The 27,433-nt window shown below is 37.0% G+C and overlaps 1 protein-coding gene across 5 annotated transcripts in view; it reads left to right on the top strand.

Annotated features, from left to right (window-relative positions):
- ATP10D (ATPase phospholipid transporting 10D (putative)) overlaps positions 1 to 27,433 on the top strand; it is a 139,657-nt gene that overhangs the window by 70,765 nt on the left and 41,459 nt on the right. For all 5 annotated transcript variants that reach the window (XM_061192239.1, XM_061192235.1, XM_061192238.1 and 2 more), the window contains 6 exons: positions 2,628 to 2,832; positions 3,978 to 4,063; positions 11,044 to 11,150; positions 11,441 to 11,572; positions 11,987 to 12,114; positions 12,235 to 12,487. In XM_061192239.1, coding sequence (XP_061048222.1) covers positions 2,628 to 2,832; positions 3,978 to 4,063; positions 11,044 to 11,150; positions 11,441 to 11,572; positions 11,987 to 12,114; positions 12,235 to 12,487 — 911 coding nt within the window. The remainder of the gene's footprint in view (positions 1 to 2,627; positions 2,833 to 3,977; positions 4,064 to 11,043; positions 11,151 to 11,440; positions 11,573 to 11,986; positions 12,115 to 12,234; positions 12,488 to 27,433) is intronic.

Raw genomic sequence — 27,433 nt, forward strand, 5'->3', positions numbered from 1 at the left:
CCTAGGACTTGCAAGTTTATATTTCTACTCATGAACTTCTGATCAAAACCATCAAAATGCTGGACCTCTTCAATTTTATATCTCACTTCAAATAAAAACTTTCCAAACCAAATTTATTATCTTCACCATGATGCAATCAGTTGATTCTAAAATCTGGGACATGGTGAAAGGCACCACTCACCATACAAGTTAGATACCATAGTGTCACCCTTGATAACTTTGCATGTAATAAGTCAGAATACTTATCTCTAGTACCCAAATATGTCTTGATTTAAGCTCCTTTCATCCATCCTTTTTGCTGCCTTAATTCTAACCATCTTTATCCCTCCCCTGAATTATTTCAATAACTTTCCATTGGTTTCTTGCCATTCCTATTTCTAACCAGCCTGCCACCCAACAATTCATCCGTTACTCTGTAGCAGGAGTTAGTAGGTAGAAATAGAATCATATCCTTCTGTGAACCTTTAGTGAATATCCATTTTCTATGGAATGAAATCCCTACTCCTAGGAATGGCAGTAAGACTGAACCTTCAAAATATGACTCCTGGGTTCCTTAAAAAACTAAAAATAGAACTACCGTATGACCCAGCAATCCCACTACTGGGCATATACCCTGAGAAAACCATAATTCAAAAAGAGTCATGTACCACAATGTTCATTGCAGCTCTATTTACAATAGCCAGGACATGGAAGCAACCTAAGTGTCCATCGACAGATGAATGGATAAAGAAGATGTGGCACATGTATACAATGGAATATTACTCAGCCATAAAAAGAAACGAAATTGAGTTATTTGTAGTGAGGTGGATGGACCTAGAGTCTGTCATACAGAGTGAAGTAAGTCAGAAAGAGAAAAATACTGTATGCTAACACATTATATATGGAATCTAAAAAAAAAAAAGTTATGAAGAACCTAGGGGCAGGACAGGAATGAAGACGCAGAGAATAGACTTGAGGACATGGGGAGGGGGAAGGGTAAGCTGTGATGAAGTGAGAGAGTGGCATGGACATATATACACTACCAAACGTAAAATAGATAGCTAGTGGGAAGCAGCCGCATAGCACAGGGAGATCAGCTCGGTGCTTTGTGACCACCTAGAGGGGTGGGATAGGGAGGGTGGGAGGGAGACGCAAGAGGGAGGAGATATGGGGCTATATGTATATGTATAGCTGATTCACTTTGTTATAAAGCAGAAACTAACACACCATTGTAAAGCAATTATACTCCAATAAAGATGTTAAAAATATATATATATATATATATATGACTCCTGCCTACCTTTTTGGTCTTCTCTCTGTTACTTCCTGCCATGGAAGAGTAAACTGGTGTATACTAGAAAAAAATTGTTAAAACAAACCATTGATTTACCTTTCTTGATAAACTAACAAACTCTTTAGGTAAATAAGGAATTCTTTTAGTTGGATTCAACCTGGTACATAAGATATTTTGGGAGAATATGTCCTGAAAATGTTCTTCTTAGGTAGCCCTTTGAGCTAAGTATTTCTTGAAATAACTAATGTAATTCTGTATAGCAGAAGTTATACAAGTATTGGCTTAAGGTAGCATTTCTATTTAATATGATGCATTCATTTTTAATATATAGATCATATAGCTTAGAATATAACTATCTCCCAGGCTTCTTCGACAATGAATTTGAATATTGAGCTCCAAAAATGTAATAGAAAATAAATCTTTACTTATAAAATAAGTGCATTTTTATGACAAATACCAGTTCTTTGCAGATATTTGGGAGGTGATGGGGGATGAGACAGACCTTCCTAACATTTGTTGGCAGTATTGTGTGTGAAATGCTGCTTAACTAGTTATGTAATAGTCTATGATACAAATGTCCTAATTATTCTCTAAGGACAATGCTTTGTGGAGCTTAATTCATGCCATTGGTATGAAAAGTCATGAGAAATTTGGCAAAAACTTGAACATAAATCAGGGCATTTATGGCAAGTCAACCTCAGTTGATGTGCCTTTCCTTTAAAAAGAATTGAATATATAGATTGGGAAAACTACACTTTTGAAAAGAGTTAAAATTTGGCATTCTCCTTTCTAGGGATCAACTGCAGCCAACACAGGACTGCTTTAACCAGTATTTCAATTAAATGATAATTAGGGGTGTTAATCTGGTGGTATAATGATTTTTAAAGTGTTGTGTCTGGGTATTTATTTCATTTCTTTTGGGTTTTCTTTAATTTCTCCATCCTATCTGCCAGATAGGAAGCTCTCTTGAGAGCAGCTAATGTGTCTTGGGCACTTTTAGATCCTTGATACCTGACCACAGGATAGCATGCAGGAATTGCTTCATATATGAATAAACCCATCCAATGTTAATTTTAATTTTATTCAAGAACTACTCAAATAGCATAGTGGTTCAAAATCTCACAGGAAAAAAGAATTGATGTTTTGGCAGCTTAGTAACTAAATTTTCAGGTGAAGCAAGTTGCGGAATTTAAGTTTTACCAATTCTCTGGCTTCCCCTTTTAGCATTTAACAGATTAAAATTCACCCTAACACTTTAAATTATATACTAAAATTAAAAAAAAAACTATTATGTGTGTCTTTGGCTTGAGATTCTTTTTAAACTTTTTTTTTTTTTTTTTTTTCCCAATTTTAGGAAAGAGAAAAAATATGTCGACAGATGCTGGAAAGATGTTACCGTTGGGGACTTTATTCGCCTTTCCTGTAACGAGGTCATTCCTGCAGATATGGTTTTACTCTTTTCCACTGATCCAGATGGAATCTGTCACATTGAGACTTCTGGTCTTGATGGAGAGAGCAATTTAAAACAGAGGCAGGTGGTTCGGGGATGCACAGAGCAGGTAAATAATGTGTTCTCCATTGGTGACATAAACATTTTCTTTTCAGAAGATGACTGAGCTCATTTTCACATGTACAGATAAAGAGATTTTTTAAACTCATTTTTACCTTTACAAAATGGAATTCTAGAGCGCTTAATCCAGTTCCAGATATCAGTAGAGGTGTGCTATATTTTATAAATAATAGGATTTAATGACTTCGGAGTTCAGACATTTCACTCTGACAATCATATATTTCTGGGAGTTGAATTTAAGAAACCCAACAAATTTTGCAATTTGGAAAATTCTTTTGCAATAGAAACAATCAACTTCTAACTTATTTTTCTTAAACTTAGATTTTTATATGTTATGTCTGATTGAAGCTGGAGATATCAATCAGTCATTGTTCCTAAAATCTGTAATTACGTATATACCAAGGCCTTTTAAGAAATTTGTAACTTTTCATGCCACAGAGCTCTGACCCTTCACCATGCTGTGGTGAGGGAAACAAGACCTTTGAAGTTATATTAACACGAGTTTGAATGAATCCCAGCTCTGCCGTTTAATTACTGTGTTACTTAACCACTTTATGCCTCAGTTTCTTTATCTTAAAATGGAAATGATGATATTTGATCTATTAGAGAATTTTGTGACATATTGATATTTAGCATATTTTAATTTTTTAAATAAAATTTGCTGAGATCAAATGCATACATGCTCAGAGTACTCATATGTATACATATATGTGTGTATATATGTATATATAAATACACACATAATCTGAGAAGCTACATATATGGTTAAAGAACAACAACAAAAGTATTTTCAGCTTTTCAGTGTCTTCCAGATAAAAGAGTGTGCACTGTAGGAGGAGAAGCTCTCTCCTGCAGGGAGTCCTACATGGATTCCAGTATATGATTGAGACATTCCCATCACCTGAAGATATTTATTAATGCTCTGGGACCATTCTGATCTCATTTATTCATTTATAATTATGCCTGTACTTTTCTTCATTTGGGCAACTTGTGACAAATTTTGTGACAAGAATGCCTTCGTTTTATCTTAACAATTGGTGAAAGGATAAACACTTAAATCTCAAGATTTAACCTTGAATTTTTGTTTGGTGATTTAAAAAAAAAATATATATATATATATATATATTTTTTTAGGACTCTGAAGTTGATCCTGAGAAATTCTCCAGTAGGATAGAATGTGAAAGTCCAAACAATGACCTCAACAGATTCCGAGGCTTCCTGTGAGTGATACATGACTTACCTTTGTGGGTGTGAGTGGGATTGTATGTTGCAATTATGCCTAACTCAGAAAAACTTTTGTGTACTTATACCAAGTTAAATCACTAAAGGCTGTAAGTTAAGCCACCTATAAATTTGGCTTATTTTAATTATTTGATATTTACCTATGTATATTTTTAAAACAACAAAACCTTGTTCTTAAAATAATCCTAGACTCTCTTTCAGTGGTATGTGAATGACTTAACATGAGCTCCATGTTAAGCCCAAGACATGTTAGTTATTTGGAAGGAAGTGTTTGGACAGACATGGCAGCTTAGGTGACATGATAGGATGATGGTGTCCTTCTATCCTATTAGAATTAGAGTTAGGTGGACAATTCAGTTGGTAAAAGTTAGCCAATGATTTTGAAACACATCTAAGAAAAAGTATGGGAATCCACAAAAGTGTTCATTCTGGAGGCTTCCTATGGCATCTACATCCCTTTCCAAGGGCATCTAGAATTTAGGGTCTTATCTGATTCAGGCTGGCTTGTGCCACTTAAGTGCTTTATTTTTTGAGCCAAGTTACTTTTTTTTATCCTTCCTAATTTTTAAGAGGAGTTAGTTAGACCTACTTCATAGTGGTGATCTTGTGAGGAAATGGCAGAGAAGAGGGCTTCCCTGGTGGCGCAGCGGTTGAGAATCTGCCTGCCAATGCAGGGGACACGGGCTTGAGCCCTGGTCTGGGAAGATCCCACATGCCGCGGAGCAACTAGGCCCGTGAGCCACAACTACTGAGCCTGCGCGTCTGGAGCCTATGCTCCGCAACAAGAGAGGCCGCGACAGTGAGAGGCCCGCGCACCGCGATGAAGAGTGGCCCCCGCTTGCCACGACTAGAGAAAGCTCTCGCACAGAAACGAAGACCCAACACAGCCAAAAATAAAAAAAAAAAAATAAATTAAATTAAAAAAAAAAAATGGCAGAGAAGAAAAAAGTTCCTAAATCATTTTTTGAGACCAGAATTACCCTGATACCATTACTCTGATACCAAAAGAATACAAAGACATTTAAAGGAAGATTAATATCCCTCATGAACATAGATGCAAAAAAATTTACACAAATTATAGCAAATCAAACCTAACAATATATAAAAAGGTTAATACATAATGGCTCAGTAGGTCTTATACCAGAAATGCAAGATTGGCTTAACATTAGAAGATCAAACAATGTAATTCACCATATTAACAAACGATAATTAACAAGTGAAAAAGAAAAACCAGGTGACCATCTCATGGATATAGAAAAAGCATTTGACAAAATCTAACTTCCGTTTTTGCAAACTGGAAATAGAAGGGAACTTTCTCAACCTGATGAAAGGCATCTATAAAAACCGTACAGCTAGCATCAGACTTAATAGTGAAAGACTAAGCATTTTTCCCCTAAGATCAGGAACAAGACATGGATATTGTCTCTCACCACTTTTATTCAAGATTGTACTGGAGAGGGGCTTCCCTGGTGGCGCAGTGGTTGAGAATCTGCCTGCCAATGCAGGGGACGCGGGTTCGTGCCCTGGTCTGGGAGGATCCCACGTGCCGCGGAGCAACTGGGCGCGTGAGCCGCAATTATTGAGCCTGCGCGTCTGGAGCCTGTGCTCCGTAACAAGAGAGGCCGCGATAGTGAGAGGCCCGCGCACTGCGATGAAGAGTGGCCCCCGCTTGCCACAACTAGAGAAAGCCCTCGCACAGAAACGAAGACCCAACACAGCCATAAATAAATAAAAAAATTAAAAAAAAAAAATTGAACTGGAGAGCCTAGCTAATGTAAAGAAAATGAAATAAAAGCATCAAGTAATAAAGAAGTAAAACTGTCTTTTATTCATAGATGGTGTGATGGTCTATGTAGAAAACCTGATGAAATCTACAAAAAAAGCTACTAGAATTAATAACTGAGTTTAGCAATGTTGTAGGAAACAAGATCAATATACAAAAATTAATTGTATTTCTATACACTAGCAACGAACAATCAGATATGGAAACGTTAAAAATCAATTTATAATAGCATCAGAAAAATTGAAATACTTAAGAATAATTCTGACAAAAGATATGAAAGACCTGCATACTGAAAACCACTGAACACTGTTGGGATAAACTAAAGGCGTAACTAAATGGAGAGACCTATGTTGTTCATGCGTTGAAAGACTCAGTATTGTTAGGACATCAGTTTTTTTCCCAAATTGATCTGTAGATTCAGTGTAATCCCAATTGAAATCACAGCAAGATTTTATTTTTTATTTTTTTTTTATTTTTTAGAAATTGACAAGTTTATTCTAAAAATTTATGTGGAGATAGAAAGAACCATTTAACTAAAACAACTTTGAAAAAGAAGAGATTTGGAGGGCTAATACCACCAGATTTTGTTTTTGGCATATAGACCAATAGGTCAGTGGAAGAGGTTAGAGTCCAGAAATTGATCCAGACATTAATGGGCAACTGGATTTTGACAAAGATGCAAAGGCAGTTTAGTGGAGAAAAGTTAGTTGTTTCAACAAATGATGCTGCAACAATTATACATCTATATTTTAAAAAAACACTTCAATTTAGACCTCTCGCCACTTAAAAAGATTAACTAAAAATGGATCCTGTACTTAAATTTAAACGTGAAATTATAAAACTCCTAGAAGAAAACATAGGGGAAATCTTTGGTATCTTGTGTTAGCCAAAGATTTCTTAGATATAACACCAAAAGCACAATCCATAAAAGGACAAAAATAATTAAATAAAAGAACTTCATCAAAATTAGAAACTTATTCTCTTCAAATGACACTGCTAAGCAAATGAAAACATAAGTCACAGACTGGAAGAACATATTTGCAATGCATGTTTCTCATATAGGACTTGTATTCAGAATAGAGAAAGACATCTCAAAACTCAGTAATAAGTGAACAAACAATACAGTTTTTTAAATGATCAAAAAAATTGAACAGACACTCCACCAAAGAAGATACATGGACGACAAATATCTGTGTGAAAAGATGCAAATTAAAACTACAGAGCTACAACTGCTAAATTAAAAGAACTGACTATACCAACTTTTCACAGGATGTAGAGAAACTGGAATTCTCACGTACTGCTGGTAGGAGTGGAAATGGCTACAGCCACTTTAGCAAATAGTTTGGAAATTTCCTAAAAAGTTAAATTCACACCTACCGTGTGATCTGGTTTTTCCACTCCTAAGAAGTTACCCAAGAGAAAACATTTATCCATATACTAACCTGTACACAAACATTCAAAGCAGCTTTATTGGTAATAGCCCCAATTAGAAACAACCCAAATGTCCATCAACAGGTAAATAGGTAAACAAATGGTATATCCATACAATGAATACTACTCTGCAGCAAAAAGAATTCACTAGTGGTACATGGAACAACATGGATGCATCTCAAAATAATGTTGAGTGAAAGAAGCCAGACAAAAAAGAATATATACTATATGATTTGATTTGTATAGTCTCTCAAAAAAGAAAGCTAATTTATAGTGATAGAAAGCAGATTAGTGGGTGCCTGGGAGGGGGAAGGCAGGAAGGAAAGATTGCAGAAAGACATAAGGAAACTTTGGGGAATAATGGATAATGTTCATTTTCCTGATTGTAGCAATGGTTTCACAGGGGAAACGTCAAAACATCAAGTTTTACACTTTAAATATGTACAGTAGATGTATATGATTCTTGTTAGTTATTCCTCAATCAAGTTGTTTAAAATGTTAGAGTTATCATGGAAGGAAGTTTAGAACATAGTGGTAGCATCTTTAAGTAGCACCTGATACAGACATGTGTTAAGGCAGGCACAGGAAGCTATGCAATGGGAAAAGGGAATAGGCTTGGTCCAGGTAAAGAGGTAATGCTAGAGTTAAATCATCAAGAATAAGAAGATACCAGGCAGGCAACTAAATGCAAAGAAAGGCTGACATTCCAGGTTAAGGGAGCAACACAGGTAATGGTGTAGGGGCCTGAGACCACAGTGCATTTGTGGAGTCATAAGTGGTTTAAGTGTGTTTGGAGGGTAGGTGAGCAATATAATAGATCATAAAGAGGCGAGATGATAAAGAGACGTTAGCAGATGTTCCTGTCATCAGAAACGTGCTCATAAGCCATCTCTTAGGATGAGTCATTTTCTAGTATTATTTTCTCCAGCTGCTGACTATTTACAGAATTTCCTCTTATAAATGTCAGATTTAAGGGCTGACATTTTTTGACCTGGACCTCAGGTGCTGAGGTTTGTACAGCCTCTTACTGGGAATGCTGACTCCCCTGATAAGGTCAGTCTTGCTTCTGGCACATTTCTAGACAGGAAAGAATAGGAACTTTAGTCTATCACTGTGTGGTTTGGAATATAGAACTCTGCGTAGAATCTGACTCAAAGCATGTATATTTAGTAGAGTCAGCCCAGGAGGATACAGTAATTTTCTGTGAAATTGTTTTTATCTGCTAAACTAGCTCCTTATCCTTTTCCTGCTGTGTAGCCTATTTTCTAAAATCAACAAAAATTGAGATGTTCAAGCTCACTCTCTGTATGAATGATGGCTTCTCTGGTCTTCTTACTCTCAGGTAGCACTGACTTCTTCCCTATTTGTGCCCACATTGTATGCTGAATATCAGATTTCTATAATAACAACTATAATATTTTTATTACTTACATATTTCTATATCAATCACTTCCTGTTAGACCACAGGAGCCAAGACTGTGTAAGTTTGTTTTTCTATCCTCAGCATCCGGGTGGGTGTGCTGGGCTCATGGTAGATATTACATAGGCTCTTGAATGGATGAGAGCTCTATGTGGACGGTCAGTGTCTCACATGGAATCTGAAAGTCCCACGCTGTAAGTGCCAAATACACACCCATCAAGTGCAGGACATGTTTAGAGTTTGGAGCAGGTGCAATCAAGATAGAAGTTGGGCTTTGATGTAATGATGGTAACCTAGAGTGATGTAATGGTGAAAAATAAGGATCCCAGGGGAAAAATTCTTAATACACTAAGGAACTTTGGAACTGGTGCTTCTGTATATTATATCTGTTCTGTAAAGGTTCTAGGGATAACAAATGCTATATTCATGAGGAACCAAATCAAGACTGGGTTGCGTGCCTGGGAATGCTACATAGAAATGTGAATGTTGGGATTTAATTTCCTCATCTGTAAATCCAGAAAATAGAATTAGGTTAAACCTAAGGACACTGCTAGTTCTGACCATGACCCTATGGTTTGCTCTTTGTACATAAACCCATATAAATGAAGGAATGTAAACACACACCTCTTAGAGTGTTTTACAAATTAGAGGAGTGAAATGACACATCTATTTTCCTCCTTTGTGGTAGGAAACCTTTTTTGAAGAGCTTTTCTTTTCTTTTCCTTGTAATCCAGATAGCATGGGTAGCAGATACAATGACAATCTTCCTATACATAATAAAGAAGAAACAACTTATAGACTGAAGTGTATTGCTTAAAAAACAAACTAATTTGAATGCTGAAATTAAGAATGCATTTTCACAAAATATGTGAAATACGTTGCATTTTTAAAAATTTTCCAATGAGTTTGCTCTGTATTTTTGCCATCATCAAGTAATTACTTTGATAATTTTAAAACTGTTTTACAGAAGATTTCAAACATGCAAAATTAGGAAGAAAAGTGTAATGAACACCCATGAGCCCTCACCCAGTTTTAACTATTTCATAATTTTGCCAACTTTGTTTCAACTATCCTCCCACTTCCTTCCCTGCACCTACATCACATCATTTCAATGTCAATACTTCACTATGAATATACAGCAGAAAAAAACTTAAAAAAAAATACCCATAACATCATTATCACATTTAGCTAAATTCAGAACAATTTCTTGACAGCATCTAATACCTAGTCTTTGTTCAGATTTCTCCAATTATCTCAAAAAAATTTTTAGAGTCAATATATTCTAACCAGGATCAAAACAAAGGTCTACACATTGCATTTGGTTGATATGTCTCTAAATTTCCCCTCCCAAGAAATGGAGTCATTTAGCTTGTAGAATTTACCACATTCTAGATTGAGCTGATTGTGTCCTTCCTGAGGGTGGAGTCCCTCTACCACTCCTTTTACTCCCCCTCCTCATTCTACTCATTTGTTGAATAGACCAGGTCATTTTGCCCATAGAGCTTACCACTGCAGATTTGGTAGCTTTGGCTGACTGCATCCTTGCATTGGTGGTTAACATGTTTTTCTGGCCTTATTTCCTGAAAACTGTCCAGAGGCACTTTCAGAATCTGATGAAAGAAATTCTCTCCCTAGAAAATGACAAATGTATATAGACACACACAGGGAAACATTGCATACAGTTTCAAAGGCTTCACAGTTCCCCTGATGCCACAGACCCCAGTTTGATTTGCCCTCTTAGAGGCTTGATTAGGTTCTGAGGGAGATGAGCAATTTCTGTCCTTGAACTTCTGGAGGCTGGAGGCCTGTGATGTCCCCTTGTCCCATTGGTAGTTATGTTAAGATTGGTGTTGTCAGCCTTATCCTTTCATTATAAAGTTCCCCACCAGCCTTCCACCTAATGATTTTAGCCACTGGCTGTTATTGCCTAAGTGTAATCCTTGATTTCACCAGGGTCAAAAATGGTAATTTTCTAATTCCATCAAGAACTTTTCCCTCATCAGCTATTAAGTTACCCCAAAATACAGTTTCTACTAGAGGAAATAGTTTCCTTATTTGGAATATTTTCTAATTTTTGTAGCATCAATACTAGAAGTTGACAAACAATGAATGGTAGAAAACAGTGTTAGAAACCTGTTGTGTCTTTTTTTCCCCAGCCAAAGTGGGTAACTGAAATAACAAAAGCAAATGCATCAGAGATTTGAATCTTTTCCTGTGAACTGCCTAACTTCATACTCTAATCAAGAATATTCAAAAATCATTTTTATTTTTACATGCCCATTTTTGCTATTTAAAAATAAATTTATATGCTGTCTTTCTTATAGAGAACATTCCAACAAAGAACGTGTGGGTCTCAGTAAAGAGAATTTATTACTTAGAGGATGCACCATTAGAAACACAGAGGCTGTCATGGGCATTGTGGTTTATGCAGGTTGGTTATACTTCTGACTTTTCACCATCATCTCCTCTGTGCTTTTCTGCAAGTTAACATTTTCCATTTACTCAAAATGTAATCTCTAGAAGCAGAAAGGAAATTTTGTCTTGATAACCTTTATCATTGGTCTCTGTTTTTCTAAAGAGATCACAAAAAGAAGCTAAATTAACGAAGTATATTGCATAACTACTTTTCATTAAATTGTCTGACAGCGAGATATAAAAATATGATATTTGCTACCTGGCTTTAATTTGAACATTTTCTCACATACTGTGTTACCCATGTAGGCCATGAAACCAAAGCAATGCTGAACAACAGTGGACCAAGGTATAAACGCAGCAACTTAGAAAGAAGAGCAAATACAGATGTCCTCTGCTGTGTCCTACTGTTGGTTATAATGTCTTTAACTGGTGCATTGGGTAGGTAGAATTTGATTATTTGCTGACATCTTTTCAGCAAGATATTCATTTAAAAGTATTTTATTTTCAAAATGAAATTTATGAGTTTAAGTTTGACTTTTGTAAGGAAGGTTTTATTTACCAATAATTGCTTTCTTCACATCTTCATCTCTCTCATTCTCTAACCTGAAAAGCATTAATATTGATTATATCCAGTTACACATGGCCACAGTACTAAAGCGACCTGGGAAGAGATGTAAAGAGTGAGAGAGACAGAGACAGGAAAATGTGTAGCGTTTGAATTTGAATTTGTTTCTTAAACAGTTGGTGTTCAACCAAAACCAATACTCTTATCTCTCTTTCTTTAGGAATAAAGTTCTATATTTGCATAATATATACATAGCATCCTTTTGATGTCTGTGCATTTTTTGAAAGGTCATGGAATCTGGTTGAGCAGATATGAAAACATACCCTTTTTTAACATCCCTGAGCCTGATGGACATGTCATATCACCAGTGTTGGGAGGATTCTATATGTTTTGGACCATGATCATTTTGTTACAGGTAATTTCTATTGTACTCGTCATAGAATATTAAGATCTTTGCTACTTATCCAGGTCTATATGGTTTTTCATCCTTTCTTTTCCCCCTTTAACATTTTTTAAATTGTTTTGCTTTTCTTAGGTCTTGATTCCCATTTCTCTCTATGTTTCCATTGAAATTGTGAAGCTTGGACAAATATATTTTATTCAAAGCGATGTGGATTTCTACAATGAGAAAATGGATTCTACTGTTCAGTGCCGAGCCCTGAACATAACTGAGGATCTTGGACAGATTCAGTACCTCTTTTCTGATAAAACAGGAACCCTGACTGAGAATAAGATGGTTTTTCGAAGATGTAGTGTGGCAGGCTTTGATTACTGCCATGAAGAAAATGGTGAGTGTTGGGTTTCTATGAAAACCAGCCTTAAGATTGGTCGTTTTTGCACCCACTTAATGATTTGGTAATTCTGGCACAGAAGTGCTGTATTTAATCATTGAGTACTTAACTCCTCCAAATGCGCATTGTTTCATTGTTGTCCCTTTAAAAGTTAGGTCAAAAGTTAGTAGGTCAGGAGTTAGTGGGTCAAAGTCAAAGAATCTACTTCCATGGTTTCTTTTCTTTCCTTTTTTTTTTTTGCCATGGTTTCTCTAAAAGGAAAGTAAATTACCAGTAGTTGTAGAAGGTTGGGGGTTGGATTTGGTGACAATGATATTGCATTATAGATATTTTTGAGAATCTAATGAAGCTCTATGGACCATCTCCCTGAAAAATATTTTGAAAATAATTCCAAAGGGACGACAGTTTCCCCAGACCCTATCATTCAGCCCATAGGTATTCATTGGTCGTTGGCTGAGAATACCTAGTTTAAGAAGAAACAAGATGAACTGAACTTCTGAGGCTAAGGAAGTAAATATATAAATTGTAAGTTTCCTTTAAAGAATTGATCTTCATTAATTTTGTTATTTATAAAAGTAAGTGTACTCCTATGAAAGTAATTCTGAGAAGTGTCCAAAACAAATTAACCTAGAAGTTAACCACCATTAATAATTTGATGAATATATAACCATCCATTTCTTTATGCATATTCCTGTATATGTGAAAGTAAATATTTGCACATTTCCCCCTTTATAAGTTATAATATGTTGTAATAATGCTTTGCAGTTTGCTTTTTTTATTCCTCATTATCTCATGGACCTTTTTCCAAGTCAGTTCATGACTTAACATTAAGTGCATGGTATTGCATTGTATGTGGTCAAGCTTAGTTTGCTTTTATAACAGTACTTGCAATTAACATTCCTTATTCATTCAACAGATATTTTGTGAGCTCCTAATATGTAGCATGAGTCCCTGATCTCATGTAGCTTAGCGTTTAAGGCAAGAGATAGACAAGATTAAAAATTATGATATACAAAATAAAATTCATCATGCAATATGCATTTCTCTACATACCTATTTGTGCAATTATTTTTATAAGATGCATGTCTAGCAACTGGATCCAGAGGTTTGCACATATAAAATTTTTACAGATCCTACAAAATTTATCTCTAAAATATTGTGCTAATTTATGTTCTCACAACCCAGAAAAATAGCACCTATTTTTCACACCCAGCCATAATGGGATGAAGTTATTCTTTTTAATTTGTGAGTTTTGTAGACATAGTTAGCACTTCATTGTCTTAATTTTTCTTTGATTAGTAATGAGATGTTTAACTGTTTAACGTTTTATATGTTTCTGGCCATTTGAATATCCTTGGTAGAGTGATCATGTCTTCCTATTTAACAAATGAGTTTTTCTTATTCTTAGTAATCTGTAGGAGGGTTTTATCTATTAAGGCAGGGCTGATGTTCAGCTTGTATGCCCCAGTCTAGGTTGTCTGTGGCCCATGTCCATTTTCATTTGTGCACTTGTATTGAACCAGTTGTTAAATAATTTGAATATCAACCTTGATATTATCCTTTTCTTCTGTAGGTGGCAAATATTAATACTTTCTTGGTTCATCATTTATCACTGTATTAGTTTTCTATTGCCACATAACAAATTACTACAAATTTGATGGCTTCAAATAACACAAACATACTGTCTCACAGCTTCTGTGGGTCAGGAGTCTGGGTGCAGGTAGCTACGTCCTCTCTGAGTCTCTCACCTGGCTGAAATCTAGGTTTTGGCTGGAGCTATGATCTTATCTGCGACTCAGGGTCCTCGTTTTGGTTTCCTGGTTTTAGAGTTGTCAGTGTCTTGAGGTTGTAGGACTAAGGTCCCTGCTTCCTTGCTGGCTGTCACCTTAGAGCCATTCTTAACTCATAGAGGTGGCCTACCATTCCTTTGCCATGTGGCTTCCCCACAGCATGGCAGTTCACTTCTTCAAGGCCAGCAGCCGAATCTCTAGCTTTGAGTCTCTCTGACTTCAGGGAAGTTGTGGCACCTCTTTTTACCTGATGAGGTCAATCTACCTAGGATAGGCTTCTTTCATATTAACTCAGATTCAACTGGCTAGACACTTGATTATATCTGCCAAATCCTCCAACCTTTGTCATGTAACATAATTTAATCATAGAAGTGAGATGCCATCCTACAGGGTGTGTACACAGGGGTGGGGCAGGAATCTTGGGGGCCATCTTAGAATTCTGTCTACCACAGCCTCTTAACTTTGCTTAGGGTGTCACTTCTTGTGAGAAGTTTTATATTTTTATTACATCAGTCTTATCAATTATTATGACTATTATTAAGACTACAGATATTATGATTTCTCCCAGTAGTGTTCAACTTAGACATCTACCCAGCCCAAAATTTAAAAAATATACTATATTTTCTCTTAGGGACATATATTTTAAGCCAGGTTTTGTTGTTACTTGTGTGTATGAAGGATAAAACATTGAGTATTTATCATGTAATCACTATACAATGTGAAAAATAGCTAATCATACTGGATATGATGATATTCTTCATTGTTTCATCTTTTTTATTGCATTTTTATTACAAAAGCAATATTTTAGAAAATTTCAGATAAGCCAAAAAAGGAAAATTTGAAAGCCATCAGTAACTCCCACCAGAGCAGAAGCAAGAAGAACTACAGTCCTGCAGCCTGCGGAACGAAAACCACATTCACAGAAAGGTGGACAAAATGAAAAGGCAGAGGACTATGTCCCAGATGAAGGAACAAGATAAAACCACAGAGAAACAACTAAATGAAGTGGAGATAGGCACCCTTCCAGAAAAAGAATTCAGAATAATGATAGTGAAGATGATCCAGGACCTTGGAAAAAGAATGGAGGCAAAGATCGAGAAGATGCAAGAAATGTTTAACAAAGACCTAGAAGAATTAAAGAACAAACAAACAAGAGATGAACAACACAATGACTGAAATAAAAATACACTAGAAGGAATCAGTAGTAGAATAACTGAGGCAGAAGAACGGATAAGTGACCTGGAGGACAGAATGGTGGAAATCTCTGCTGTGGAACAGAAGAAAAAAGAATGAAAAGAAATGAAGACAGCCTGAGGGACCTCTGGCACAACATTAAATGCACCAACATTTGCATTATAGGGGTCCCAGAAGGAGAAGAGAGAGAGAGAAAGGACCAGAGAAAATGTTTGAAGAGAATATAGTCAAAAACTTCCCTAACGTGGGAAAGGAAATAGCCACCCAAGTCCAGGAAGCACAGAGAGTCCCAGGCAGGATACACCCAAGGAGAAACATGCCAAGACACACAGTAATCAAATTGACAAAAATTAAAGACAAAAATTATTTAAAAGCAACAAGGGGAAAATGACAAATAATATACAAGGGAACTCCCGTAAAGTTAACGGCTGATTTCTCAGCAGAAACCCTGCAAGCCAGAAGGAAGTGGAATGATATATTTAAAGTGATGAAAGGGAAGAACCTACAACAATACTACCCTTGCTGGGTAGATCCAGCAAGGATCTCATTCAGATTCGACAGGGAAATCAAAAGCTTTACAAACAAGCAAAGCTAAGAGAATTCAACACCACCAAATGAGCTCTACAACAAATGCTAAAAGAACTTCTCTAAGTGGGAAACACAAGAGAAGAAAAGGACCTACAAAAGCAAACCCAAAACAATTAAGAAAATGGTAATAGGAACATACATATCGATAATTACCTTAAATGTGGATGGATTAAATGATCCAACCAAAAGACACAGGCTGGCTGAATGGATACAAAAACAAGACCCATATATATGCTGTCTACAGGAGACCCACTTCAGACCTAGGGACACATACAGACTGAAAGTGAGGGGATGGAAAAGATATTCCATGCAAATGGAAATCAAAAGAAAGCTGGAGTAGCAATACTCATTAGATAAAACAGACTTTAAAGTAAAGAATGTTACAGGAGGCAAGGAAGGACACTACATAGTGATCAAGGGATCAATCCAAGAAGAAGATATAACAATTATAAATATATATGCACCCAACATAGGAGCACCTCAATACATAAGGCAACTGCTAACAGCTATAAAAGAGGAAATCGACAGTAACACAGTAATAGTGGGTGACTTTAACACCTCACTTACACCAATGGACAGATCATACCGACAGAAAATTAATAAGGAAACACAAGCTTTAAATGACACAATAGACCAGATAGATTTAATTTATATTTATAGGAAATTCCATCCGAAAACAGCAGATTACAATTTCTTTCCAAGTGCACATGGAACATTCTCCAGGATAGATCACATCTTGACTCACACATCAAGCTTCAGTAAATTTAAGAAAATTGAAATTGTATCAAGCATCTTTTCCGACCACAATGCTATGAGATTAGCAATAAATTACAGGAAAAAACCGTAAAAAATACAAACACATGGAGGCTAAACAATACGCTACTAAATAACCAAGAGATCACTGAAGAAATCAAAGAGAAATCAAAAAATACCTAGAGACAAATGACAATGAAAACACAACGATCCAAAACCTATGGGATGCAACCAAAGCAGATCTAACGGAAGTTTATAACAATGCAATCCTACCTCAAGAAACAAGAAAAATCTCAAACAATCTAACCTTACACCTAAAGGAACTAGAGAAAGAAGAACAAACAAAACCCAAAGTTAGTAGAAGGAAAGAAATCATAAAGATCAGAGCAGTAATAAATGAAATAGAAACAAAGAAAACAATAACAAACATCAATAAAATTAAAAGCTGGTTCTTCAAGAAGATAAACAAAGTTGATAAACCTTTAGCCAGACTCATCAAGAAAAAGAGGGAGAGGACTCAAATCAATAAAATTAGAAATGAAAAAGGAGAAGTGACAATGGACACCACAGAAATACAAAGCATCCTAAGAGACTACTACAAGCAACTCTATGCCAATAAAATAGACAACCTGGAAGAAATGGACAAATTCTTAGAAAGGTATAACCTTCCAAGACTGAACCAAGGAAGAAACAGAAAATATGAACAGACCAATCACAAGTAATGAAATTGAAACTGCGATTAAAAATCTTCCAACAGGGGCTTCCCTGGTGACGCAGTGGTTAAGAATACGCCTCCCAATGCAGGGGACATGGGTTCGAACCCTGATCCGGGAGGATCCCACATGCCGCGGAGCAACTAGGCCTGTGCGCCACAACTACTGAGCCTGCACTCTAGAGCCTGCAAGCCACAACTACTGAGCCTGTGTGCCACAACTACTGAAGCCCGCGTGCCTACAGCCCGTGCTCTGCAGGAAGAGAGGCCACCGCAATGAGAAGCCCGCGCAATGAAGAGTGGCCCCCGCTCGCCGCAACTGGAGAAAGCCCATGTGCAGCAATGAAGACCCAATGCAGCCATAAAAAAAAAAAAAAAAAATCTTCCAACAAACAAAAGTCCACGACCAGATGGCTTCACAGGTGAATTCTAGCAAACATTTAGAGAAGAGCTAACACCTGTCCTTCTCAAACTCCTCCAAAAAATTGCAGAGGAAGGAACACTCCCAAACTCATTCTACGAGGCCACCATCACCCTGATACAAAAACAAGACAAAGATACTACAAGAAAAGAAAATCACAGACTAGTATCACTGATAAATATAGATGCAAAAATCCTCAACAAAATACTAGCAAACAGGGACTTCCCTGGTGGCGCAGTGGTTACGAATCTGCCTGCCATTGCAGGGGACATGGGTTTGAGCCCTAGTCCAGGAAGATCCCACATGCTGCAGAGCAACTAAGCCCATGCGCCTCAACTACTGAACCTGCGCTCTCGAGCCCGCGAGCCACAACTACTGAGCCTGCGCACCACAACTACGGACGCCTGTGTGCCTAGAGCCCATGCTCCCCAACAAGGAAGCCACCGCAATGAGAAGCCTGTGCACCACAACTAGAGAAAGCCCATGCACAGCAGCAAAGACCCAACGCAGCCAAAAATAAACAAATAAATTTATCCAAAAAAAATTACTAGCAAACGGAATCCAACAACACATTAAAAGGATCATATACCATGATCAAGTGAGATTTATCCCAGAGATGCAAGGATTTTTCAATATACGCAAATCAATTGGTGTGATACACCATCTTAACAAACTGAAGAATAAAAACCACATGATCATCTCAACAGATGCAGAAAAAGCTTTTGACAAAATTCAACACCCATTTATGATAAAAACTCTGCAGGAAGTGGGCGTAGAGGGAACCTACCTCAACATAATAAAGGCCATATACGACAAACCCACAGCAAACATCATTCTCAACGGTGAAAAACTGAAAGCATTTCCTCTAAGATCAGGAACAAGACAAGGATGTCCACTCTCGCCACTGTCATTCAACATAGTTTTGGAAGTCCTAGCTTCGGCAATCAGAGAAGAAAAAGAAATAAAAGGAATCCAAATCGGAAAAGAAGTAAAGCTGTCACTGTTTGCAGAGGACATGATACTATACATAGAGAATCCTAAAGATGCCACCAGAAAACTACGAGAGCTAATCAATGAATTTGGTAAAGTTGCAGGATATAAAATTAATGCACAGACGTCTCATGCAGTCCTATACACTAACAACAAAAGATCAGAAAGAGAAATTAAGTAAACAATCCCATTCACCAATGCAACAAAAAGAATAAAATACCTAAGAATAAACCTACCTAAGGAGATAAAAGACCTATACTCAGAAAACTATAAGACACTGTTGAAAGAAATTAAAGATGATACAAACAGATGGAGAGATATACCATGTTCTTGGATTGGAAGAATCAACATTGTGAAAATGACTCTACTACCCAAAGCAATCTACAGATTCAACGCAATCCCTATCAAATTACCAATGTCATTTTTTACAGAACTAGAACAAAAAATCTTAAAATTTGTTTGGAGACACAAAAGACCCCGAGTATCCAAAGCAATCTTGAGGGGAAAAAAATGGAGCTGGAGGAATCAGATTCCCTGACTTCAGACTATACTACAAAGCTACAGTAATCAAAATGGTATGGTACTGGCACAAAAACAGAAATATAGATCAATGGAACAGGATTGAAAGCCCAGAGGTAAACCCACACACCTAAGGTCAAGTAATCTATGACAAAGGAGGCAAGGATATACAATGGAGAAAAGACAGTCTCTTCAATAAGTGGTGCTGGGAAAACTGGACAGCTACATGTAAAAGAATGAAATTAGAACACTCCCTAACACCATACACAAAAGTAAACTCAAAATGGATTAAAGACCTAAATGTAAGACCGGACACTATAAAACTCTTAGAGGAAAACATAGGAAGAACACACTGTGACATAAATCACAGCCAGATCTTTTTTCATCCACCTCCTAGGGAAATGGAAATCAAAACAAAAATAAACAAATGGGACCTAGTGAAACTGAAAGACTTTTGCACAGCAAAGGAAACTATAAACAAGATGAAAAGACAACCCTCAGCATGGGAGAAAATATTTGCAAATGAACCAACGGACAAAGAATTAATCTCTGGAATATGTAAACAGCTCATGCAGCTCAATATCAAAAAAACAAACAACCCAATCCAAAAATGGGCAGAAGACCTAAACAGACATTTCTCCAAAGAAGACATACAGTGGCCAAGAGGCACATGAAAAGTTGCTCAACGTCAGTAATTATTAGAGATATGCATATCAAAACTACAGTGAGGTGTCACCTCACACCAGTTAGAATGGGCATCATCAGAAAATCTACAAACAATAAATGCTGGAGAGGGTGTGGAGGAAAGGCAACCCTCTTGCACTGTTGGTGGGAATGTAAATTGATACAGCCACTATGGAGAACAGTATGGAGGTTCCTTAAAAAACTAAAAATCGAATTACCATGTGATTCAGCAATCCCACTACTGGGCATATACCCAGAGAAAACCAGAATTCAAAAAGACACATGCACCCCAATGTTCATTGCAGCACTGTTTACAATAGCCAGGACATGGAAGCAACCTAAATGTCCACTGACAGACGAATGGATAAAGAAGATGTGGTATATATATGCAATGGAATATTACTCAGCCATAAAAAGGAACGAAATTGGGTCATTTGTAGAGATGTGGATGGACCTAGAGTCTGTCATACAGAGTGAAGTAAGTCAGAAAGAGAAAAACAAATATTGTATATTTACACATATATGTGGAATCTAGAAAAATGGTACAGATGAACCAGTTTGCAAGGCAGAAATAGAGACACAGATGAAGAAAACAAATGTATGGACACCAAGGAGGGAAAGCGGGGGGTGGTGTGGGATGAACTGGGAGATTAAGATTGACATGTATACACTAATATGTATAAAATAGATAACTAATAAGAACCTGCTGTATAGCACAGGGAACTCCACTTCGCTGTACAGTAGAAACTAACACAACATTGTAAAACAACTATACCCCAATTAAAAAAAAAAAAAAACTCCCACCAAACTGATTGGACCTCTGTTAACATTTTAGCACATTTCTTTTGAGTCTTTTTCCTGTAAACATTAATATATATGTTCTTTAAAGAAAATAGCATTACAGTGTACTCCGACTTTTATAACCCTTTTTCTTAAGACTTCATCATGATCGCCTTTCCATCCTCTCCTTATTTTTCTAATGGTTATGCCATGTTGCTTTGTAATAATTGCCAAAATTTATGTACCTAACCAACCATTAGTTTAGGTTGTCAACAGTCATCTGCTGTGGCAAACAATGCTGCAGTGAACATCACTGTAGGTAAACCCCTGTGTCCATTTGTGAGATTAGTATTTTCCAAGATTATCTGATTATAGATCCCTGTTTTTGAGAAGTATCTTACAGAAGCAATGTTTTACAAAATATATGGCGGGAAGCGCTGCATTATTTTTTGTATTTGTTGGGTTTTAAATTTTGTATTTGTAGCATCTAAGAGTGCTAATACCAGCCCTCTCCCACCCCTGTCCCTGAATATACACGCTCCTGCCCAGTGAGTACTTCTCTCTGTGGCCCCTCGTGCTGGGAAGATACTGAGTGACTGAGAATTAAATGCCATCCGGACTGAACTGTAATTGATGAGATACCTGTTTGTGAGCCATGGAGTGTTACATACACCACCTCTACGAGGTGCTGCCTTTGCCTCTGAACACTTCTCTACCACAGATACATCCAGAGCTCCTGGTCTCTTGTCTGTAATGGTTTTAAAACAAGTATATGTTCACAAACACACAAGCATGTGCTCTCTCTCTGTCTCTCTCTCTCTCTGTCTCTAAATGCTGGAGTTAGTAATGATAGGGGCTAGTTCTCCCCAGAACTTAACCCTGAGACATTATTTTCACTGAAATGAAACTTAGTTAAGCTTTCAGGATTTTTTGGCAAAAGAATTGACTAGGAGATATTTCCATTTAAAATGTTGCTGCTGGGAAATAACCCCTTACCCTTATGCAGTTGAACTAAACAGATCTGATGACACCATTTCTTGTTTTAAAACCTTGTAACTTATAAATTTGGTCCATGGACTAAGCATCATCAACACCCAGGTGTGTATTAGAAATGCAGAGTCCCAGGCCCCTCTTTAAAGCTTCAATTAAAATCTTCATTTAACAATATCCCCACGTGATTTATATGTGTATTAAACATTTTTTAAACTCCTTTAAAAGATTAGTGAGAGTTTTTTAATAATAAGCTTTTTCGTTTAGAATAGTTTTAGGTTTACAGAAAGTTATAAAGATATTATTGAAAGTTCCAGTATGCTCCCTTGCCCAGTTTCCCTTGTCTTAACATCTTACATTAGTCTTAAGATACGTTTGTCATAAGTAATGAACCCATATTGATACTTCATTATTAACCGAAATCCATACTTTATTGGGATTTCCTTAGTTTTTACCAAAGGTCTTTTTCTGTCCCAGGATCCCATCCAGGAAATCACGTAACACTTAGTCATCATTTCAGTGCCTCTATATTTGACAGTTTCTTAGCCTTTCCTTTTTTTGGATGACCTTAAGAGTTCTGAGGGGCACTATTTAGGGATTTTGTAGAATGTCCCTCAATTTGGGTGTGTCTACACAGTGCTTTTATGATGCAGTTTGTGAATCTGATGTACATGGTGGCATCATTTAGTAGTTTCCAAGAACAAGGATTTGGGGATCAAGCCTCCTGAGTCTGATTCCCATCTTCACTGCCTGCAAGCTGTGTGACCCTGGGCAAGTTATATAATTTCTCTGGGCCACAATAAAAAGGATCAGTAATAGATCTACTTCATGGGGTGGTTAAGAGGATAGGAGAAGATAAATCATGAAAAGGCACTTAGAGCATGGCACAGAATAAATTCTTTGTAAGTATTAGCTGCTAGTATTGTCATAATTATTGTTGTCAAAATAAGAAATAGGCTTGTTTGTTGAGGAACTCATGGTCCAATGTGGGAGACAGACACAGAAACATAAAAATATCTTTTTAGGTGCTGTACGATTAAGGTCAGTGTTCTCTTTCCATATTGTTTTGATTTTCAGGCAGTCAGTTTTGGAGGTGGATTTGCACTGATCAAGGTTTGGGGCTTGGAGATACTGGACAAATTGCTGGAATGCTGGAAATGTGGGGAATTAGTTTAGAATAAAAGGTTTTGTGTCAAGGATATGTGGATGATACAGTTGAAAGAAACTCAGCTGAGTGTGCTGTTTACAAGCAGGTGAAAGTTGGAATGCTGGAAATGTTTGGGGGATTAGTTCATAGCAAAATGTTTGATTGGGGATATGCGGATGATATAGTGGAAAGAAGTTTATCTGAGTGTCCTGTGCTGTTCACCCTTGTGTTTGGCCCTTTGGAGAGCACATTGAAACGTGTGATAAATGTTTTGTTCCGTAGTCTCATGCTCACTTCTTCCAGATATCAAATAAATGTAAATTATAGGCTGTGAGCAGGTTACTGGATGTTTGAAGAGGGGAATTGGCAGAGAAGAGAAAGACTAAATAAGAGAGAAATACAGTAGTTAACGTAGTACCTAATGTAGTACCTACCTTGAGACAAAGGAAGGATTACAGACTTTGTATATTTTCTCTTATGAGATGGAAAGCAAGAATTCTTTTGCCACTTTGAGGCATTCATGGAACTAACTAGAATCTACTTTACGAGACACAATAAAAGTCTTGATCATTTGGATAGATTTTGTTTATCAACATAATAATAAACCTTCTCATACCCAATTTTTAAAGAATTTTTCAGAGTCTAAAAGTGTGGCTCTTAGTAGCTATGTTTTCTGAATCACATTGTAACTTTACTGATCTATTTATTTCTCATAGCTTTCCACAAAGTTATTAAAGATTGAGTTACTCCAGGTCTTTTTTTATTTCCCTCTTGCAGTTCTACTTATTGAGCAAGTTTGTCCTATAGTAACAGATCAGCCATCTGGCCTTATACTAATTACACAGTTGCACGATGACTGGTTCCCTAATGATGGCTATGGGAAATTCCTAACACATAGCCTTCATGTTTATATATGTTGTGTAGCATTCTAATTATTTATTCTTAAAATGCTATCACATCATCCGTAAATTTCTTTAGCTACTCAAGGATTGATCAACATAGCACTATTGACATTTTGGGCTGGATGACTCTTTCTTGTGGGGAGCTGTTTAAGATGTTTAGAAGCATCCTTGGCCTTTGCCCACTGCATTCCAGTAACACTTCTCCCCCTGATGTGACAACCGAATTGTGTACAAGCATTGCCAAATGTTCGCTGCGGGACAAATTCACCCCTTGCTGAGAATCACTGAGCTAACCTCTTGTATACAAGTAACTGCTAAGGACATATAACACAGTGGATACTTGTACTGACTCTGGAGTCATGAAAACCCAAATTCAAATTCTAACTCTACCCACCCAAACTGTTTACTGTTTTACTTTTCTCAGCTGCCAAGTGGAACAGTGATAGTTTCTAGTATCTACAATAGCATTATTTTAAAGATAAAAACAAAATATATATAGATACAGTTATATATAAAGTTGTTTATATAAAGAACCTAGCACAGCCCACACAATCAAAGGCAATAGTCCTGGCCAGGTGGCCAAGGATTATCAAAGTAAGCTAGAGGAAGTGTGAAAAAGGAAGGGAAAAAATAATAATAATAAAAAGTTTAAAAAAATAATAAAGGACCTAGCAAGGTTCTTGATGAAAAGGAGATACTCAATAAATGTTAACTCCCTACCCTGCAACTTTCCCTTGATGCTAAGGATATTATTCATATGTCTATTCATACATTTACTCATTATTCATTACTCATTCATTTACTCATTACTCATTATTTAAACTACAAAACATGTACTCGTTGAAATCGAGCAGGAGATATTGACCATGTGAAATAATAAGGAATAATACATGTTAACTTTTTTGGCTACATTTAGAAACAATATAGCATGAAGACTCTCATAGTGCTGGCTGTAGATTTTAATATAACTGGTTATAAGACTGATCTGTATCACTTTTGTGAGATGGGGAAAATTACTTAGTTTTGATTTCTTTATTTCTGAAATGAAGGTATTAATAATATCTACCTCAGAGGGTTGTTATAGTGATTAAATGAGACAAATGCCTGACACATAGTAGCATTCAGTAGTACATGGAAATTATACAGTGTTACCAATGAGTGGTATGGATGAGAGCCAGTACAGTTACAGAGGTCTTCAGTGAGGAACTGGCATTTGAACTAAGCCTTTAAAGGTGTGCAAGATTGATGTAAGTAGAAAGGAAGAGAATGGACATCCTGAGCAAAGGCACAGGTAAGAATGGAGAACTTCAGAATGTCTGGGACACAATAAGTGTATCTGTTTTTGAAGCTGAAATGTCATACAGGGAAATAGTCTGTATTCTTTAGGCAGAGACTATAATGAAACTTACAGAACTGCAGAACTGGAAAGGATCTTGAAGTCATTGAGTCCAGATTATTCATTCTTCTAATAAGAAAACAGAGGCCTAGAAAGAGCAAGTGATTTGCTGAAAAGCCACTTAGTCTTTGGAAGAGTTAGTTCTAGAACCCAGAATCACCATGTTGCCTCTTAGCCTCTCCTTGTCCTTAAAAAGTATAGACAAAAACTATTAAAATAAATAGCATAAGCAAATATTCTTTATTTTATAAATTAACTTGCCAAAAGCCGTACTTTATTCAGTAGCTAGACTTAGCCTGAATACAGGCAACTAGCGATCCAAACAAGCACATATAACAAGACAGACAAGGCCCCTCCTCTCATAGAACGTCTATTGGAGAAAATCGTCACAAATAAATTAATTTTTAAATAAAAAATATTAAATAGTGAAAAGTGCTATGCAGAAAATTATAATGGGGTGATAGGATATAGAATGAGCAGACAGCTACTTTGAATTGGATGGTTGAGCAAGGCTTCTCTAGGGGGGATATCAGAGCCTACATCTGAATGACATGATCTTTGAATTCGGGGTAAAAGCCTTCCAGTCAGAGGGAACAGCTAGTATAGAGGTCCTCAGACTGAAATGAGCTTGGCAATATTCAAAGGAAAGAAAGAAAGGCCAGTGAGGCTGGATTTAGTGCAGAAGAAGGAGGGGCAAGAAAGTTAGGTCAGCCTAGGCCGGATCATTTTGAGTTACGTACACCAGGATAAGAAGTTCAGATTTTATTCTAAGTGAACCGTGGAGCCACTGGAAAGTTTTGTGCAGGGAGCGGTCTGATCTGCTTTATGTTTTAGAACATCACTCTAGCTACTGTTTTAGGAATGGATTACAGAGGGGCAAGGAGGCCAGTTAGGAGGCTATTGCTCTGGTCCAATTGGGAGATGATGGTGGCTTGGATTAAGGTAATGGAGGTGAGGAGAAGTTTAGATATTTGGGATATATTTTGGATGAATAATAGACAGCTATTGGTGATGCTCTGAATACGGGGGGGGGGGCGGTTAGGGAACAAAAAACAAATCAAGGAGAATCTTCAATTTCTGGTGTAAATAGCTAGGTAGATATTTAGGTACCATTTACAAAGATGAGAAAGACCAGAGAAAGAGTAATTGGGAGGGGGTGATTTGGAGGAAGAGGGGGAGCAGTCTACATTTACCATACCAAATTTAAGATGTCCATTGTTTATTTATTCAACAAGTATTTATTGAGTATCTATCAACCCCTTCTCTGGGCTTTAGGAATATCAGATTAACAAAAGACAAAATTCCCTGCCCTTTTGGAGTTTATATTCTAATGGATGATTCAAAAAATTAAAAGTAAGGTATATGATGTGTAGATGGTGGTAAGTGCTGGGGTAGGATATGTAATGAACAGTGTGGTTAGATCCGGGAAGTCTTCATTGACAAAGGGATACCTCCTTCAAGTCTCCTTGAAGTTGTAAGGGGGTGAGCCATGCAGATATCTGCTGGAAGAGCCTCGTGGACATCCAACTGGAAATGTCAAGTAGAGAGTTGGATGTCTGAGTCTAAATTCTAATTAGAGGTTAGAGTTGAAGGAATAGGTTTGGAGGTCTTGTGCACAGAGATGATATTTCAAAGGTGGGGGGGGGGACCAGATAACATCACCAAGAAAGAGTATGTAGGTAGTGAAGGGAAGGAGCTCCTGCAGCCATCCAGTATCTGAGGACTGAGGAGAAGAAGAGACAGCAGGAGAAACTAAGAAGTAGCAGCACTGAAGCAGGAGGAAAAACAGTACACGTGGTATCAGAGAAACCGAAAGAGACATTTGAAAGGAGAGGATACTGGATATTGCTGAGAATTCAAAAAAGATACGAACAGATGCGGTCACTGGGTTTGGTAACATGGAGCTAGCTCATTGACAACCTTGACAAGAGCAGTGTCCGTGGAGAGATACAGAAAGCCATGAGACTAGTTGAGAGACTGTGAAAGTAAAAGGAGGGGAGCGTTGTTAAGAGTGAAGTGCTTGGGAAGGGCATGCAGATCACAGTGAAGGGTTTGGTGTCTGAAACTTCATCCATAG

The sequence above is a fragment of the Eubalaena glacialis genome, chromosome 5 (assembly GCF_028564815.1).
Source record: "Eubalaena glacialis isolate mEubGla1 chromosome 5, mEubGla1.1.hap2.+ XY, whole genome shotgun sequence".
NCBI classification, from domain to species: Eukaryota; Metazoa; Chordata; class Mammalia; order Artiodactyla; family Balaenidae; genus Eubalaena; species Eubalaena glacialis.